The 17755-nt window shown below is 35.0% G+C and overlaps 1 protein-coding gene across 33 annotated transcripts in view; it reads left to right on the forward strand.

Moving 5' to 3' along the window:
* Window positions 1–17755, forward strand: part of LOC133253673 (regulating synaptic membrane exocytosis protein 1) — a 256940-nt gene that overhangs the window by 58176 nt on the left and 181009 nt on the right. For all 33 annotated transcript variants that reach the window (XM_061427167.1, XM_061427170.1, XM_061427172.1 and 30 more), the window contains 5 exons: window positions 7378–7445; window positions 8038–8148; window positions 9687–9786; window positions 13692–13815; window positions 17486–17532. In XM_061427167.1, coding sequence (XP_061283151.1) covers window positions 7378–7445; window positions 8038–8148; window positions 9687–9786; window positions 13692–13815; window positions 17486–17532 — 450 coding nt within the window. Of the gene's footprint in view, window positions 1–7377; window positions 7446–8037; window positions 8149–9686; window positions 9787–13691; window positions 13816–17485; window positions 17533–17755 lie in introns of those variants that run through there.

A 17755-nucleotide genomic window follows, 5' to 3' on the forward strand; every position in this document is an offset into this window, starting at 1 on the left:
CTGAATAAACAGGAATGATTTCCTTTAGGAATGACTGGTTGGATCTCCTTGCAGTCCAAAGACTCTCAATCTTTTCCAGCACCATAGTTCAAAAGCATCCGTTCTTTGGGGCTCAGCTTTCTTTATAGTCCAGCTCTTAACATCTGTACCTGACTACTGGAAAAACCATAGCTTTGACTAGATGGACATTTGTTTTCCAATTAATGTCTCTCCTTTTTAATATGCTGTCTATATTAGTCATAGCTTTTCTTCCAGCGAGCAAGCATCTTAATTTCATAGCTGCAGTCACCATCTGCAGTAAATTTGAAGCCCCCCAAAATAAAGTATGACGCTGTCTCCATTGTTTCCCCATCTGTTTGCCATGAGTTGATGGGATAGGATGCCATGATCTTAGGTTTCTGAATGACTGTGTGCTGCTGCTAAGTCACTTCAGTCATGTCTGACTCTGTGCGACCCCATAGACGGCAGCCCACCAAGCTCCCCCGTCCCTGGGATTCTCCAGGAAAGAACACTGGAGTGGGTTGCCATTTCCTTCTCCAGTGCATGAAAGTGAAAAGTGAAAGTGAAGTCCCTCAGTCGTATCCGACTCTTAGCGACCCCATGGACTGCAGCCTACCAGGCTCCTCCATCCATGGGATTTTCCAGGCAAGAGTACTGGAGTGTGTAGATCACAACAAACTGTTGAAAATTCTTCAAGAGATGGGAATACCAGATCACCTTACCTGCTTCCTGAGAAATCTGTATTCAGTTGAAGAAGGAACAGTTAAAACTGGACATGGAACAATAGCCTGGTTCCAAATGGGGAAAGGAGTACGTCAAGGCTGTATATTGTCACCCTGCTTTTTTAGCCCATATGCAGAGTACATTTGTGAAATGCTGGGTTGGTTGAAGCAGAAGTTAGAATCAAGATTAGGAGAAATATCAATAACCTCAGATACTCAAATGATACCTTTATGTCAGAAAGTGAAGAGGAACTAAAGAGCCTTTGATGAACATGAAAGAGGAGAGTGAAAAAGCTGACTTATAACTCAGCATTTCAAAACTAGGATCATGGTATCCAGGCCAATCACTTCATGGCAAACAGATGAGAAAACAATGGAAACAGCATCAGACTTTATTTTCTTGGGCTCCAAAATCACTGCTGATGGTGACTGCAATCATGAAATTAAAAGACATTTGCTTCTTGGAGGAAAAGCTATGACCAACCTATAGAGCATATTAAAAAGCAGAGACATTGCTTTGCCAATGAAGGTCTGTCTAGTCAAAGCTATGGTTTTTCCAGTAGTCATGTATGGATGTGAGAGTTGGACTGTGAAGAAAGCTGAGCACCGAAGAATTGATGCTTTTGAACTGTGGTGTTGGAGAAGACTCTTAAGAGTCCCTTGGACTGCAAGGAGATCCAACCAGTCCATTCTGAAGATCAGCCCTGGAATTTCTTTGGAAGGAATGATGCTAAAGATGAAACTCCAGTACTTTGGCCACCTCATGCGAAGAGTTGACTCACTGGAAAAGACTGATGCTGGGAGGGATTAGGGGCAGGAGGAAAAGGGGACGACAGAGGATGAGATGGTTGATGGCATCACCGACTCAGTGGACATGAGTTTCAGCAAGCTCTGGATACTGGTGAAGGACAGGGAGGCCTGCTGTCAATGGACAGGTGTTGCAAAGAGTTGGACATGACTGAGGGAGTGAACTGAACTGACTGAATATAATTCTTCCAAGACTGACAGTTTCTGTGTGTGTCTTGGGCCAGCACCAGACAATTTAGTTACTTAGAATTACTGAAGAGATTTCTGCTAAAGACCAACAAAGATGCCTCCAGCCGTGCCTCAGGCCTTGCATTCAAGGGACATAAATTTGCTACTTAATTACACAAAATTTGCCATCCAGATTGTGCAGTGGACATGGTGGGATTTGAATGAAGTTACCAGAAAGCGTTTGTGGGCTGATACTTTTACTCTACTAGGAGCTTAGACTATCAGGATTCCAGTCATGAATGACAGTTTGCTGATTTTGCATCTGTGCAGAAATTCTCTATTTTTTCACAGATTATTTGGTTAATCAGTAAAGTTAATAAGGACATGTTCCAATTTAATTTTAATGCCTAGATTTTAAGTATCTTTAAGTAATATTTGTTTCTTCTCCTGGATTGTTAAAGTAACTGAGGTGAGATTAGGTTTTCTGGCACTCTGTTGTATAACACATTTTTACTGAGTGATTGCACAGATAGCTCCATTATTGTATATAACTTAGAGTGAGAGTGAACACACTTGCCCTTGGGAGGCATCAGTTCAGTTCAGTCGCTCAGTCATGTCCAACACTTTGCGACTCCATGAATCGCAGCACTCTAGGCCTCCCTGTCCATCACCAACTCCCGGTGTTCACTCAAACTCATGTCCATTGAGTCAGTGATGCCATCCAGCCATCTCATCCTCTGTCGTCCCCTTCTCCTCCTGCCCCCAATCCCTCCCAGCATCAGAGTCTTTTCCAATGAGTCAACTCTTCGTATGAGGTGGCCAAAGTACTGGAGTTTCAGCTTTAGCATCATTCCTTCCAAAGAACACCCAGGACTGATCTCCTTTAAAATGTACTGGTTGGATCTCCTTGCAGTCCAAGGGACTCTCAAGAATCTTCTCCAGCACCACAGTTCAAAAGCATCAATTCTTCAGCACTCAGCTTTCTTCACAGTCCAACTCTCACACACATACATGACTACTGGAAAAACCATAGCCTTGACTAGACGGACCTTTGTTGACAAAGTAATATCTCTGCTTTTGAATATGCTATCTAGGTTGGTCATAACTTTCCTTCCAAGGAGTAAGTGTCTTTTAATTTCATGGCTGCAATCACCATCTGCAGTGATTTTGGAGCCCCAAAAATAAAGTCTGACACTGTTTCCACTGTTTCCTCATCTATCTGCCATCAACTGATGGGACCAGATGCCATGATGTTAGTTTTCTGAATGTTGAGCTTTAAGCCAACTTTTTCACTCTCCTCTTTCACTTTCATCAAGAGGCTTTTTAGTTCCTCTTCACTTTCTGCCATAAGGGTAGTGTCATCTTGCATATCTGAGGTTATTGGCATAGAACCTTCTAAAAACATAAGGAAACTATTTCACGCATTTTTGTTATATCAATCAGAAGTTAAGTTTTTTCCTCCATTCTTAGACTTCATAGTTTATTTCCTATTTATGAAAAGAATGTCCTTGTAATGTATTAAAATCAATAAAATGGATACATGCCTCTATTATATCATAACAATAGCAATTTAGCAATATTTATTAACTTACATGCTGATCATGGTACATAGTATTAAAAATACCTTGCTTTGTCTCAAATTAAAATATTCTTATAACTGAGTTGGCTTTTATGTATACACTGTGTATAGATATATAATAAATGTAACATATTTTAAAATTAATTAAAGAAATAATATTAATTATTTAAATTAATTAAATTTAATTTTAATTAAGATATTAAGACATATTTTAATTTGCCTAGTGCTGTGCTATAATAAAGTACATTAGGATTCATCTATTAATAGTTTCATTGAGTCTCCACACATACCTTGCCATAGAGTGTAAACAAAAAAGAGGAAAAATTTAAAGAAGTATATGAAACCTCTGGGAAGACTTGTTCTTCTGATTTAGGTCCATGATTTTTATAATGGTTTTGAATGGTACAATCTGTTCTATGTAGGAAGAACAATCCATTTATTTTGAGATAATAAGTCGCAAAATTATGGATATATATTGTTCAGACTTTCTGTGAGTCTATCTTGTAATTGATTTAGTCCCCTCTTTTATTATCACCCATTATAATGATGTTAAAAATACACCATCTATGTCTTCTGGTGATGGAGAAGTCCACATTTTCTAATGCTTCAGGGGTTTGATGTTGATACTCTTTCCTTTGCTACTTGAACATTAGTTAGACCTTCAGCTTGATCAAGTATATTTGTTATGTGAGTTTTTAAGTAGATATTTAATGTGTGAAGTTATGTATGGTTTTCTCCTTACAGTTTTAGTATATTCATACACATGCACCCATCCATATGTATTATTTAGAAAGTGTTTTTGTTCATTGCCTTTGATTGGTCTTATTGAAATCTCTTGTGCTTTGAAATTAGCTATCAAAAGATGCAAATATTTAAATCATAGACATGTATGTTTATGCACTGTTACATACTCTTGCCATAATAACCTGGGTTTAGGAAAAGCAAGATCTCTTTTCAGAAAGCTCATATGTCACTGTGCTGTGCTATGCTTAGTCACTCAGTCATGTCTGACTCTGTGTGACCCCATGGACTGCAGCTCGCCAGGCTCCTCTGTCCATGGGGATTCTCCAGGCAAGAATATTGGAGTGGGTTGTCATGCCCTCCTCCAGGGCATCTTCCCAAGCCAGGGATTGAACCAGGTCTCCTGCACTGTAGGCAGATTCTTTACCAACTGAGCCACTAGGGAAGCCCATATGTCACTCAGTTCAGTCGCTCAGTTCGTGTTCCGACTCTGTGACCCCATGGACTGCAGCACGCCAGGCTTCCCTGTCCATCACCAATTCCCGGAGTTTGCTCAAACTCATGTCCATCAAATCAGTGATGCCAACCAACCGTCTCATCCTCTGTCATTCCCTTCTCAATCTGCTTTCAATCTTCCCAGCATCAGGGTCTTTTCTAATGAGTCAGTTCTTCACATCGGGTGGCCAAAATATTGGAGCTTCAGCTTCAGCATCAGCATAAGTCCTTCCAGGACTGATCTCCTTTAGGATGGGCTGGTTGGATCTCCTTGCAGTCCAAAGGACTCTCAAGAGCCTTCTCCAACACCACAGTTCAAAAGCATCAGTTCTTCAGCACTCAGCTTTCTTTATAGTCCAACTCTCACATCCATACATGACCACTGGAAAAACCATAGCTTTGACTAGATGGGCCTTTGTTGGCAAAGTAATGTCTCTGCTTTTTAATATGCTGTCTAGGTTGGTCATAACTTTCCTTCCCAGGAGTAAGTGTCTTTTAATTTCATGGCTGCAGTCACCTGAAGCCTAAAAAAGTAAAGACTCTCACTGTTTCCGTTGTTTCCCAATGTATTTGCCATGAAGTGATGGGACCAGATGCCATGATCTTAGTTTTCTGAATGTTGAGTTTTAAGCCAACTTTCTCACTCTCCTCTTTCACTTTCATCAAGAGGCTCTTTAGTTCTTCTTCGCTTTCTTCCATAAGGGTGGTGTCATCTGTGTATCTGAGGTTAAGCCAATTAAATCAGAATCTTTATTATGATCATTTCCCTACACAATTTATACCTGATAGAAAACCATTGCCTGAAAGCAGTCTTTTCATAATAAAGTGTATTCAGTGTCATTACTGAATTATACCAGATACATTAGCTTTTGACTCTTTGCATATAAGGAGCGCTTTTTGCACAACAGACATTCACTAGATACAGATATCCAGATTTGCTCAGGAAAAGGTGAGTGAAACAATGTTCAAGTCCATACAAGGATTTGGAGGAAGAGACAGAGAAGGGCCCAAGGATTCTAGTTTCTAAGATCTCAATCAATTCCTGAAGGATGCAATGAACTGTTTCCCTAAAGCCTTTAAAATAGTGAGGATTTTTGTCATTTCTGCATCCTTAAAGACTTCTCAAAGCAGCTTCCAACTTAATGACTAATTTTTTTTTTCTTTAAGCCCCAAGCATATCTCAGTAAGTCTATTAATTTGTCACAGTATTTCAGAGTGAATCAGAATTTGAGAAGTGATCAGCCTTATTACTTGGTATGTGAAATTTTAGGGAGAAAGCTTTATGAATTGAAATAATCCTTTGAATATTTGAAGTTACTGCTTAGTAGAAATTTTAATTTTATTTTTATTGTAGATAGTTTTTCTTTCAAGAGGAATGGTGTCATAATATTAAAGATGAAACAGCTTTAGTGAAATATATTTAAACTTAAATATGAAGTTTCACAAACAGTAAAAATAAAGGAGAAAAAAATATTTCTTTTACAGCTTTCCTTATATTCCATTCCCTAAGCCCGTCCAGAAGAATATTTGAGATCTATAGTCACAAATTCATGTACAGCTTTTAAACTTTGTGATTTGGGGAGGGATATAGACTCCATGTGGAGTAAATTTTAACAGAATACGGCTTCATAGAATATATTGCTAGTTATTTACATGCCGTATTTGAAAAACATTAAGTGTTTATTATAGTATGTATAACACTCGCCCACATTCCTAACACATTATGTAAAAGGAAAAGAGGCAGCTACTAAAAAACTGAAATGCATGCAGTTTTTGTGCCTACACATTTTAAACTGTTTTTCCGTTTCTGTCATATTTCTTCTATCATGCTTATTATGTTTGTCATGCCTGTCATCTACATAAAATCCTTTATTTATGACCTTCACAGGCAGCATCCTAACATTTTCTTAACAGTGAGTTGGACATCTCACTGTTAACTGGCATGCTTTACTCACTCTCCTAGTATTTTTCTCTTTCAGCATCCATGAGGAGAAAATTTTTCATGGATTTAACCTGATGTTTAAAATGTTAAAGGTCATTAATTTTCAGACGGTTACCCGATTTGGACTATCTTCCTATGCGGATACTTACAGCCCTGCTGCTTTGCGTTGATTTTTCTTCTTCTTTTTTTTTTCCTCAAATCCTTTCTATCACATTATATTTTTAAACCAAAAAATCCAAAGTAAATGTTCATAAATTCATGTTTAAAAAGTTAGAATTTTTAAAGTCTTTTTTATGATTTAGTAAAAGTGAATTCTGTCAGTTGTATGTACTCTTTTTTAAAATATAAATTTATTTACTTTAATTGGAGGCTAATTACTTTACAATACTGTATTGGTTTTGCCATACATCTACATGAATCCACCACGGGTATACACGTGTTCTGGAATGTGTCCTTAAACTGTTCAAAAATGTCCTTAAACTGTGTGTCCAGTTATAGAGACTAGAGAATAATTTTGAAAAACGATGTAGTTCAGAAGAGTTGAAGAAGAGGCACTAAATTTTAGTACTCATCTCAGTGCAGTGAATATAATTTTAGCCAGTATCACTCATGACAGTCTGTGTCTTGGCGTGGGTAGTCCATTGCGGGGCAGTGCGTGAGATAACCTAGTTCTTTCTATACTTTTTATGTGTTTCTAGGATGAGAGGAAAGATAACCCTCCCATAGGACAATATGCATTGTTGCACCCACTCATTCTGGGCGTGCAGGTCACAGCCTGTGCAGCGCAGATGTGTACAATCTGAGATGCACACACCCGAGATTATGAAACTTATTAACCCTTCATAGATTGAGGAAGTTGCACATAAGGTATTCCTTCTCCACTTCAAAGCCATTGCACTTTTCCTTCTCTCCCTACTGTGCAGGTGACTTGGATTATTACTGGCTGGATCCCGCCACGTGGCATAGCCGGGAAACATCACCTATTAGCTCGGTGAGCATCCGGGGAGGGAGATTTGGGAGCTCCGGGAAGATGTAGGCCGTTCATCCTTTGCTGATATGTGATAGACAGTAACCTTATTCTGCTCCATTATATATCTTATGAAAGAAAATACTGATTTCATTTAAGACAGTACAGTTTTGAAGAAAAATAAGTTAGCACTGAATAATACTTCAAACAAATTTTAAAGTAGTAAAAGCAAGTGTTAAGTAATGGCTATTTGTAAATGAGATATTATTTGCTTAATGATATCAACATCACTGACAACTCAGAATACAGAATCGACTTGACTGATATCAGCAGATACATTTTAATATTTCATTTCATTTCATTTCAGAGCTGTATTTTGGAGAGGTACTTAGATTCTTACTTTTTAGAATGATGTAGTATAATAAGTGCCTATTTCGAAAAAATTACAACTGTAAATGAAAATTGTTATAAGCCAAGGATAGAGCCCACGAGAAGAAGGAATCCCCTCAGAGTGTCCTTAACTGAGGAAATTGCATCACACTACAACCAGTAATTATGTGTGTATAGGAAAGAGAATAGCTGGTTTAGCTTCTTAACTTTGTTCATGTTTTAATAGCATCCTGTAACGTGGCAGCCTTCTAAAGAAGGGGATCGATTAATTGGACGTGTTATTCTTAACAAGAGAACAACCATGCCCAAAGAATCAGGTGCATTACTGGGTCTGAAAGTAAGTATCCTGGTTTATAATGTTTCTTAAATGATGAATTAAAGTGTGACTGCATTCAACAAAGTTTCTGACAGTGGTCATCCTCTCCTCTTCAGAAAAAAGTTCTTCTAGTAAATATATCTTGTTAATATATTGATGGCTTATGGTGTATTTAGTACCTTTATCTGGGCAGTATTTTAAACTCATTTTGTTAAAATGGCATACAGATACGTTAGGAAACTGCAATAAAATGTTGAAAAATAGTAGAATTCTCCTCTGAACATAAAGTTAAAGGACTGTTTTTACATTAAAATGGTTTTAATGGAAAGTAATAACATTAGATAATATGAACCTCATAATTTTATTATATTTTGACAAGCAACTCAAAGATCACTGAAAAGATTGTTTCCTAAGTGCAATAAAATTTATACCCAAAGAGTAAAATGTACCTTTAAAAATATTAACTGACTTCTAACAGATAACAAAGCAACTAAAAATTACAAATATTTTGTTTGGCAAGAAAAAAAATATATATATACATTTTGTTTTATTGTGTGTAACATGTATGAATGTTGTCACATGGTTTTATTTGCTTTCATAAACACTCATAAATGTTGCTTTAAAATGATTATTTATCAAGAGATTGTATTGTATAGTTGGGTAATAGTTTGATCTCCTTAAAACCATTGCCTATGAATCCAACTAAAAACTTTTTTTCAGCTAATGTCACCTTATTGATTATTATCATTAATTCTCTTGCTATGAACTAATTCTGATCACCTCCACTATTGGCCATGTCCCTAATGATCAACTTCAACTTTTGATGATACCCTTCCCATTTTGAATCATATGTATTGAGCCCCTGCATTGGGAGAAATTAAACTGAGAACCTTTCAGATATGTTTAATTTTAGTTATTGAGGAAAATCCAGGTGAGCATGTTAACCATTCAGTGATATAACTTAGCCTTGGAGACTCAGATTGGATCCTCTATGTATATCAGATGAGGAGGTCATTCAGGTGTTCAGGAGATGTGATAAACTTAGGCCGTTACTCTGCACCATGGTGAACTGCTTCCCCAAAGTGGTCTGTTCTTGGTTTAAATTTTAAATCCTCAGTCTTTGTCTTAGACTAAAAATATATGAAAAGGATCAAGTTCCCATGTCACAATAGACCATGGTCAATTATAGAAATTCAAGTGAATTTAGATAAAGAAAAATGAACTCCAGTATTAGTAAAGTGTCAAACACCTGTTGTCTGATGGTGAAAGGGGACATCGTGTATTCTTAGGGGCACATTGTCCCAGACACCCTTTTGTGTGAGGTTGGTACAACGAACCAGTATATAAACTTCCTTAGGACACATTATCTCACATGCAATAGGGTAAGTTCTTGTTGCTACTATGCTGCAGCCCCCTTTAACCAAAAATAGATTTCATGTCATTTTTGTTCCTACATTCAATTCTAAACATATCACAAAATATGTAGGAATAATTCCCCAAACTAAGAGACTTTTGTTTCAGTGTGAGTCTTGGGAACTTACAAATGTATAATTATCCAGGTTGTTGGAGGAAAAATGACTGACTTAGGACGCCTCGGTGCCTTCATCACCAAAGTAAAGAAGGGTAGCCTTGCAGATGTGGTTGGACACTTGAGAGCAGGTAAAGTTCCTCTTTTCATATCTAAGTCATATGTACTCTATGCATGAATTGGTGGTTTTCAATTTTGGGTAAGTTATGTATGCCCATTAAGTAAACAAGCAATTTTCATGCAGGCATACAGATATTTTTCTGGATATGAATATTTAATTGATTGTCATAATAGACAACTATACATGAATAGCAGTTGGGAGATAATGAGTCAAATCTTTGCATTTATTAAAAATAAATAGTTGCAAAATGCCAAAGGATTACTGATTTTTGTATATGGCTACATAATGTTGCTACAAAAGTCTTAAACAGTTCAGCCTGTGAAAAAAATAATGTCAGAGTTTAGTCCTTTATTTTATAAGTCATAGTAATTACTAAAGTTTCTCATAATGGTCCCAAAACACTTATTCATTATTGGAGTTTTTAGTAAAATCTCATCACAATCACATTTCTTACACAGATTATATATTATTTGTTAATTTAAATGTGACATATACTGTTGTATTCATACAGATGTGCTACTTCTTAGTATTTGGAAATTTACATTTTGTTACCTTGTAACCTTAATATTATATAATAACATCATTTACATGTTGAAATGTGCCATACTTAGTAGCAACATATTTTAAAATTTATTTTTGATAAATCTTTTATTTTTCATTTAGTAAAAGCCATATAAACATATTTTTTTCCAGTTTGCTGTACTTCAGAGTTTAGTAAAAATCTTTTGGTGAGAGTATTTGCTTACTCATTTGCCAGACAATCATAAAGAAAACAGAGTAAGCTGACCTGTCAAAGTGAGGATTAATGACCCATAGCATGTGGAAAGAGAACATTTCTGGACTATTTATTTTCAGTTTTTATACCTTAAGGTTATAATTATTGGAACCTTTAGAAAAATATTCTATTAAGGACAGTTTTGCTGTAACTGATTATGAGAGTGTCAGTTCAGAATCATTCAGATTTTTTTATTTGCTAGGGACGTGCTCTCCAGGTATTATATAGAGGGAAAATCCAAATGAGAGGTTTTTCTCCATCTGCTATATGCACATCTTTGAAGATATGTACTGTCATTGTCCTCTGTTATTTCTCATCAGGGACTATTATGATTCTATAAGAACATAGCTCAATCAGGAGTGACTATGTCATTAAACCGATTCTGCTTGTTTAGGGGCTTAAAGACTTGAAATGTTGTAAGAATCACTTGTTGTCTACTCAAATGTAAGATAACTTTGACTACAGAAATCTGAATTTGGAGATCAGATTCTAAACATGATATTTTTTTTTATTTTTGTGGGATTTTTTAATAGTTACTTAAGAAAGTCAGATTTTCTATAGTATATATATCCCTTAGTAATTAATTTCACTTATTTAACCCTCTTATGTGCCTAGAGTCTGAGAAACTTTAAAACATTAGAAGCTCTACTTAAATAACTGTAAAACATATAAATGTAGTTTTCACTTGAAGCAATTGATGTGCTTGAAAATTAGACAGTATATTCTGTTTGGTTTACATGTTATTTAGGAACTGTTTTCCTTCTGTTTACATATAAACAGCTTTAGCCTGTAAAACTATTTTGTTTGTTTAGCATGACATTTGTTCAGCATCTGCATTCTTGCCTTAATCTGCGGTAGCTTTTCCTACTGCTGTTCCCTTCAGTCCTTGCCCACTGCTGGATGATGGACTCACAGACACCCCCCTTGTTAAGTCCCTCCATCATCCCTCAGGCACCGTCTGCTAGGGTTGAAGCTCTGCAGTCTGCCCTCCGCTAACAGTCCCGCCCCCTCCTTCCGCTCCCGCCCCCCCCCCCCTCCCCCCGCCGAGGCCGTGCTCCACCTGCGGCCCTGGGCGCTGTTTGCACCTGCAGGACCTGGCCGTGCCTGTCCTCCTCAGGTGGCTTTGCTGTTCCTGGGCTCTGCCTGTTGATATCCTTGCCATCCTTCAAAACTCTTCTAAAGTTGCCTTAACTGTGAAGCGTTTCCCGATACTTCCCCTGAGCAGTAACTACTCCCCTGCTCCCCGGTGCAGCTGGACTCTCCCTCTGTTCCTCACATGGATTTCTCTCATTGCATACAACATTTTATTAAAGGGATTCACTCTTGTATTTCTCCTCCAACAAATTTAAAGACAGAAGAAAGCCTCCTTTTCATCTTTGTTTACCCATTATCTTTCATAAATAGTTTTAAGGAGACCAGCTTCTAATTTAGGAATTCTTGATTTGTAAATAAATCAATACATATAGTAAGTTAATTTTATATTAAAAGTAGTGCTGCTAGATTGCTGTCTATAAGAGGAAGAATTTTATAATGCAGGGTTTTTTGCAAAATGTTGATTGCTGCACATTACTGGATAGTAAAGTTGACTTAATGGATTACATTCATTATTTTTAAAAAAATGAAATAGAACAAAATAGAATAGAAAATATCAGGGTAATTATTATTTTAGAAAATATTTTTTCATACACACACGCATATACATTCACATGATGTAAACTTTCTTTTTTCTTTTCTTTTTTTGGTCAGTAAATTTAAAAGACTCCTAATACATTTTAAAATTGTATTACTTTTTTTTTAATAGAGTGATGTGTGTTCATTCCTGTTTGAAAAACTGCAAGTTAACATCTTAGGTCAAATGATCAGAAGTCATTTAACTATTTGTACTAACCATACTCTTTTGTCATACCTAAACAGCATTATATGCTTGTCAAATATTTGCCTTTTTACTTTTCAGTAAGCAGACACTTGGGGGTAGGGAGAAGAATTATTTTAAAGTAAACCTAGCAAAGCAAAAATCTACTTTTTTAAAAGGCATAACTAAAAACTAAAAAGTTCCATATTTGTCATTAGCTTTAAATGTATGATGGTGATATTGATCCATTTATTAGAGACATATTTCATTTGCTACTGAAGTATTACAGGAACTGATAACAGCAAAATAAGCATGCACAAAACAAGCACAAAACTAAGACTCTGCAAAGTATCCCTGTGGCTGGGATATTTCAGCTGAGCCTCTATTGTCAATTCAAGGGTACATTGCAGAGACATTTGAGAACTAAAACTGCTCTAAATATTTGTGAAAATAAGTGTTTTTTTCCAAATGTTCTTTGGTGAAAGCTCTGGTTAATATAGGAGGTGATTAGTCCTTGTATTTTAATACTGTGTTACTCTCTTCAGTGAATCTTCAGTTATTTAACAACTTAATATGTATTATATTTTTATTAAAATATTTTCTAATTTTACCTTAATTACCATGATATGTATTATGTATAGAACGTGTGTGTATGAACATCTGGAAGTAGGTTGACTGTCATGCAACAATTTTACATCTGCTTGCTTTGTAATTTTGCCATAGCTCCCTGCGTTACCCTCTGGGTATGAATTCAAATCCTTTCATGCATTTTTATTCTGTTGTGCATCTGGAGAAGGCAATGAAGCATGATTTATAGTTGGAAAATTCATGCTAACAAATGTTAATTACTATTTCTACCAAAAGTAAAGCAGGATTTATGCAGCATTTAATAATCTTTCATGTATAGAGCCGCCTACATTTATATTATGGAGGGCATGCTGCTAATTATTATTTTTGATATTGCCAAATGAGCTATGCTAATTCCATCCCATAGCATGAGATGATTTTTATATTATTTCTGATATTTCTCAAAAGATAGTTTGTGTTGTACTGTTTCAAATGACCAGTAATCTTTTATGGGGGAAAGAAAAAAACAAAAAGAAAAAAGTGTTTAGAAAGAACCATTTAGCTGACATTATATGGCAATCAATTTGCTTTCAAGAGCAGAGCCTAGATGATTAAACTATTTGTATATGTTTTGCATTTCTTTGTTAAAAAAAAAACAAGAAAAGATAAGAAAAATAAACAATATATAAGGTAAAAAAATACCCTTCTTTTTAAATTCAAGGGGATGAAGTTCTAGAATGGAATGGTAAACCCCTGCCGGGAGCTACAAATGAAGAAGTTTACAACATTATTTTAGAATCAAAATCAGAACCTCAAGTTGAAATTATTGTTTCAAGGCCTATTGGGTAAGGCTAAAAAAACTTGCTTCTTAAGTTTAGTAAATTACATGTATTAGCAGGGTTTCTAAAAGAAGTTTATACATTCATACAGTACATGTTACAATGGATAGTTTTTTCTTCAAATATGGGCATACATTTTAGATCTTTCAAATCTCAATTTTTTAAACTTGGACTGAATTTCCTTCACTACATTTTAGGAGCTCCACTATTTAACAATTGTAGTATCAAAAAGTATGTATTTTTCATAAGTGGGCTATAAAGTAAAAATCTTTTCTTTTAATGGTAGAACTATTTATTTTTATTAATCCTAAATTATTATAGTGTTTCCTTAAAGAGAGTCACTTACAAACTCATCTTTTTGTGATATTTAAAATAGTAGTCATTTCATACATCTACATGACTTTTTGTTATTCTACTAAGAATGGAATACTTTTTCTATATCTTTAATTATTGATAGTTCCAAATTTTATTTAAAATCAAGCAAGTGTGAAATATTTAAGCATTTTAATTGGCCATGATAATCTGTGTGATATTTTTAAAACTCCAATTTTTAGCATAATTTAATAATCTACAGTCAATGGGATATTTTCTCTCTGTATATAGAGTTCCCATATTGGTATATTTTCCTAAGAAACCCACAAGTCCAGAATATTCATTTTGCCTGTCTATAATTTTTTGGAAGGCATTTTGAACTGTTTCATAATTAGCTTAATGTTTGAATATATTTTTTGAAATTATTCCTTTTTCTATTCTCTAAAATATTATAGAGCCATAAATTCAAGACTTTTTATGGAAGAGTAGTAACCTTAATTTTTTGTTGTTCTCATGAATGCATATCAATGCAAAACATGCAAGAAAATATAATTATCCTAATTCTCAAAGAACTTAAACTGTATGATCATATATTCTAAAGAATAATATACATATATAAAACTCGAAAGTGAAGGCAAGCTTATAGTCAATTTTAAGTGGTGATTATTAAGAATAAAGATTGAAGGCATTTGCAGAAGTATTGTACATTTCCATGCAGATTTTTTAAGAATAACAACACTATATAATTTATGCTAGTTTTACATGACGTGTTCTAGTGCTGAGGTAAACATGAGGCTGGAAAAGAGGTAAGTAAATTGGAGAATGAATCAAAAGTATAAAAAACAAAACTTAAAGCATTGGGCACATTACCAAATACTTTCAAATATATAGTGGTTTTAAAAGTAATCAGCCAAAATACCATTGATTCATGGTGATTTAAAAAATAAAAATTAACAGACAGTTAAAGTGGACTGGAATAACATTCAAATTATCTTTAGTGTAAAGATAATTTTAAAAGTATTCTTTGCAAAACAGACCTAAACCATCATGGATTGTGGGACTCAAAGAATATGGGAATACAAAGATTATATTTAAATAAAAATTAAATCTGATATCAACTTTCTAGTTAATAGGGAACTTATTAGAATCTTGGAAGACTAATTCTAGATGTATTTAGTAATTATGTTTCATGTAGTTCTATAATTAAAGCAGAAAGCAGATATGTATTCATTGTTTAAGGGGATAGTTATAGTGATTCCAAGAATCATCCCAAATGTAACTTACACGCACACTGACCACCATGGTCTAATAGACATCAGCCATCCTGAGGTACCACCCGTTTTTGCTAGCCCACCTAATGTAATGTTCTTTACCTTTACGATGGTAACTATAATTTTTTTTTAATGATTGTAATTTTTATCCAGACTGTTTTACCACCTTATTTGTGAGCAGAACAATTTCAGAAGGCTTATATAATTGTCAAGAGGACATTTTTTGCCTGAAAATATTACTGAAGCAATTAATAAACATTAAATATATTTTAATTCTGTCTCTTCAAAAGAATTTTTTGTAACTTCTCCACAGTTCTTCTTTCACAGACACATAAAATTCAAACTTCTATCTAGTTTTGAAGTTTCAAATTTTACTTTCATAACTGAGGCTAATTTTCAAAGAAGTAACATTATCTAAAAAAATATTGTTTCTAGATTTTTAAGAATTGATTTTTTTGCCTTTGAATTTGCCTTTGAATTAAGAAGAAGGTAGAAGATAAATAGTTGCTTTCTTGTGTCTTAGGTATTGAATAATTAGCCTCATTATCACATAAAATATTTATTTCAGACACATTATTAATTGTACATGATTATATAATAAAATTTGGCTTCCCAGATGGTGCAGTAGCAAAGAACCTGTCTACCAATGCAGGAAACACAAGAGACACAGGTTCGATCTCTAGGTTGGGAAGATCCCTGGTATTAGGAAATGACATTCCACTCCAGTATTCTCCCCTGGAAGATCTCCTGGAGGAAATGGCAACCCATTCCAGTTTCTTTGCCTGGAGAATCCCATGGACAGAGGAGCCTAGTGGGCTACAGTCAGTCCATAGGGTGGTAAAGAGTCACACTCAACTGAAGTGACTTAGCACCAGCATTCTTGCCTGGAAAATTCCATGGACAAGAGGAGCCTGGTAGGCAACAGTCCATGGGGTTGCAAAGAGTCAGACATGACTGAGCAGCTGAGCACACATAACATACACAAGATTAATTGTCATTTGTAAGAAGTAAAAATTGTAGGTGGTTGGAATTACTTTGCCCAAAAATGTGAAAATGAAGAGTCAGGAAAATAAATCACCAAACAGAAAACTGTTTTTGTTTCAATTCCCTCCAAAAGTGCAAAGAAAAATCAAAGTAAAGTTAGTTCACAAGGTAAGTGGTTAGAAATTCTTAAATAATATTCTGATAATTTTATTGGGACTAACTAACTCCAGTCTGCTTTAATTTGTCCTGTTAATACTTGTATATTGTTAATGGCCTTACACTGATACAAAAATATCTTGGAAAAAAGAAGTTAAATAGTTTAATACAATATAATTCCCAAACCCCAGGGTTCTAAGGCCACAGTGGATAATGGACGAAGCTGAGGTCATATTAAATATTTATTCAGAATAATTTGTGAGTGTGTCAGGAGTGGGTGTTCTCACAAGTCACTTTCTGATCATCTAGTAAATGGCCATATATTTAGCTAATTTGAGCATAGAGATATGAATCTCTGTATAGGGTTATATATGTGTATATGAATTATATATTCACATATATAATATATTTTGGCTTTTTTGTTGCTAGCTTGAACCATTTTTAATTTCCAAAGCAATCCATCTTTTTTGTTTTATTAACTTTGCCCATGATATTCACCATATTATTTTATTCTCAGGAGATGTTTCCATTCCTTTCATTCAGTAAACTCTTTCAGATGTGTTTGTAAAGCATATTACTGATTTGTAAAATATGTGTCATTTTGATTTTCTAGAATTGAAATAAAATATTGCCTTTAACATTTTTTATTTCCAAAACCTGCTGTTTTGGTGGTAAAAATATTGTGGCGATTTTAGCCACAATATTATTCTGATTGTTGTCATGTTAAAGTGTTTTGGTATTAAATATATAAAAACTTGTTTTTACTGAAGTTTTTGTGTGTGTGTGTGTGTGGTGTTTGACATTCATGCACATTAGAAATTGCCTTAATGGTAACTCTTGTCCATTTCCACACCAAAAGGTTTTTTGACACCACTGAGATAAAGTGTGGTTATGATTGCCTCAGGCAGGGTGGTTTAGCTAATGGGATTTTCACCATGCCCTGTTTTTTTTAGTGACATTCCAAGGATTCCTGAGAGCTCCCATCCACCACTGGAGTCCAGTGAGTATAAAATTTAAGGTCTTTTTCAGTTATTTGATATAAATGAGTTGTCAACCATGGGAAATCCAAAGAAGATCTGCTTTTTTTTCTCTTTCTATTCTTTGTGTATGGGGGGTGGGGATGTGAAGTGAAAGTGAAGTCACTCAGTTGTGTCTGGCTCTTTGCGACCTCTCCTCCATCCATGGGATTTTCCAGTCAAGAGTACTGGAATAGCTTGCCATTT

This window comes from Bos javanicus, chromosome 9 (assembly GCF_032452875.1).
Source record: "Bos javanicus breed banteng chromosome 9, ARS-OSU_banteng_1.0, whole genome shotgun sequence".
NCBI lineage: Eukaryota > Metazoa > Chordata > Mammalia > Artiodactyla > Bovidae > Bos > Bos javanicus.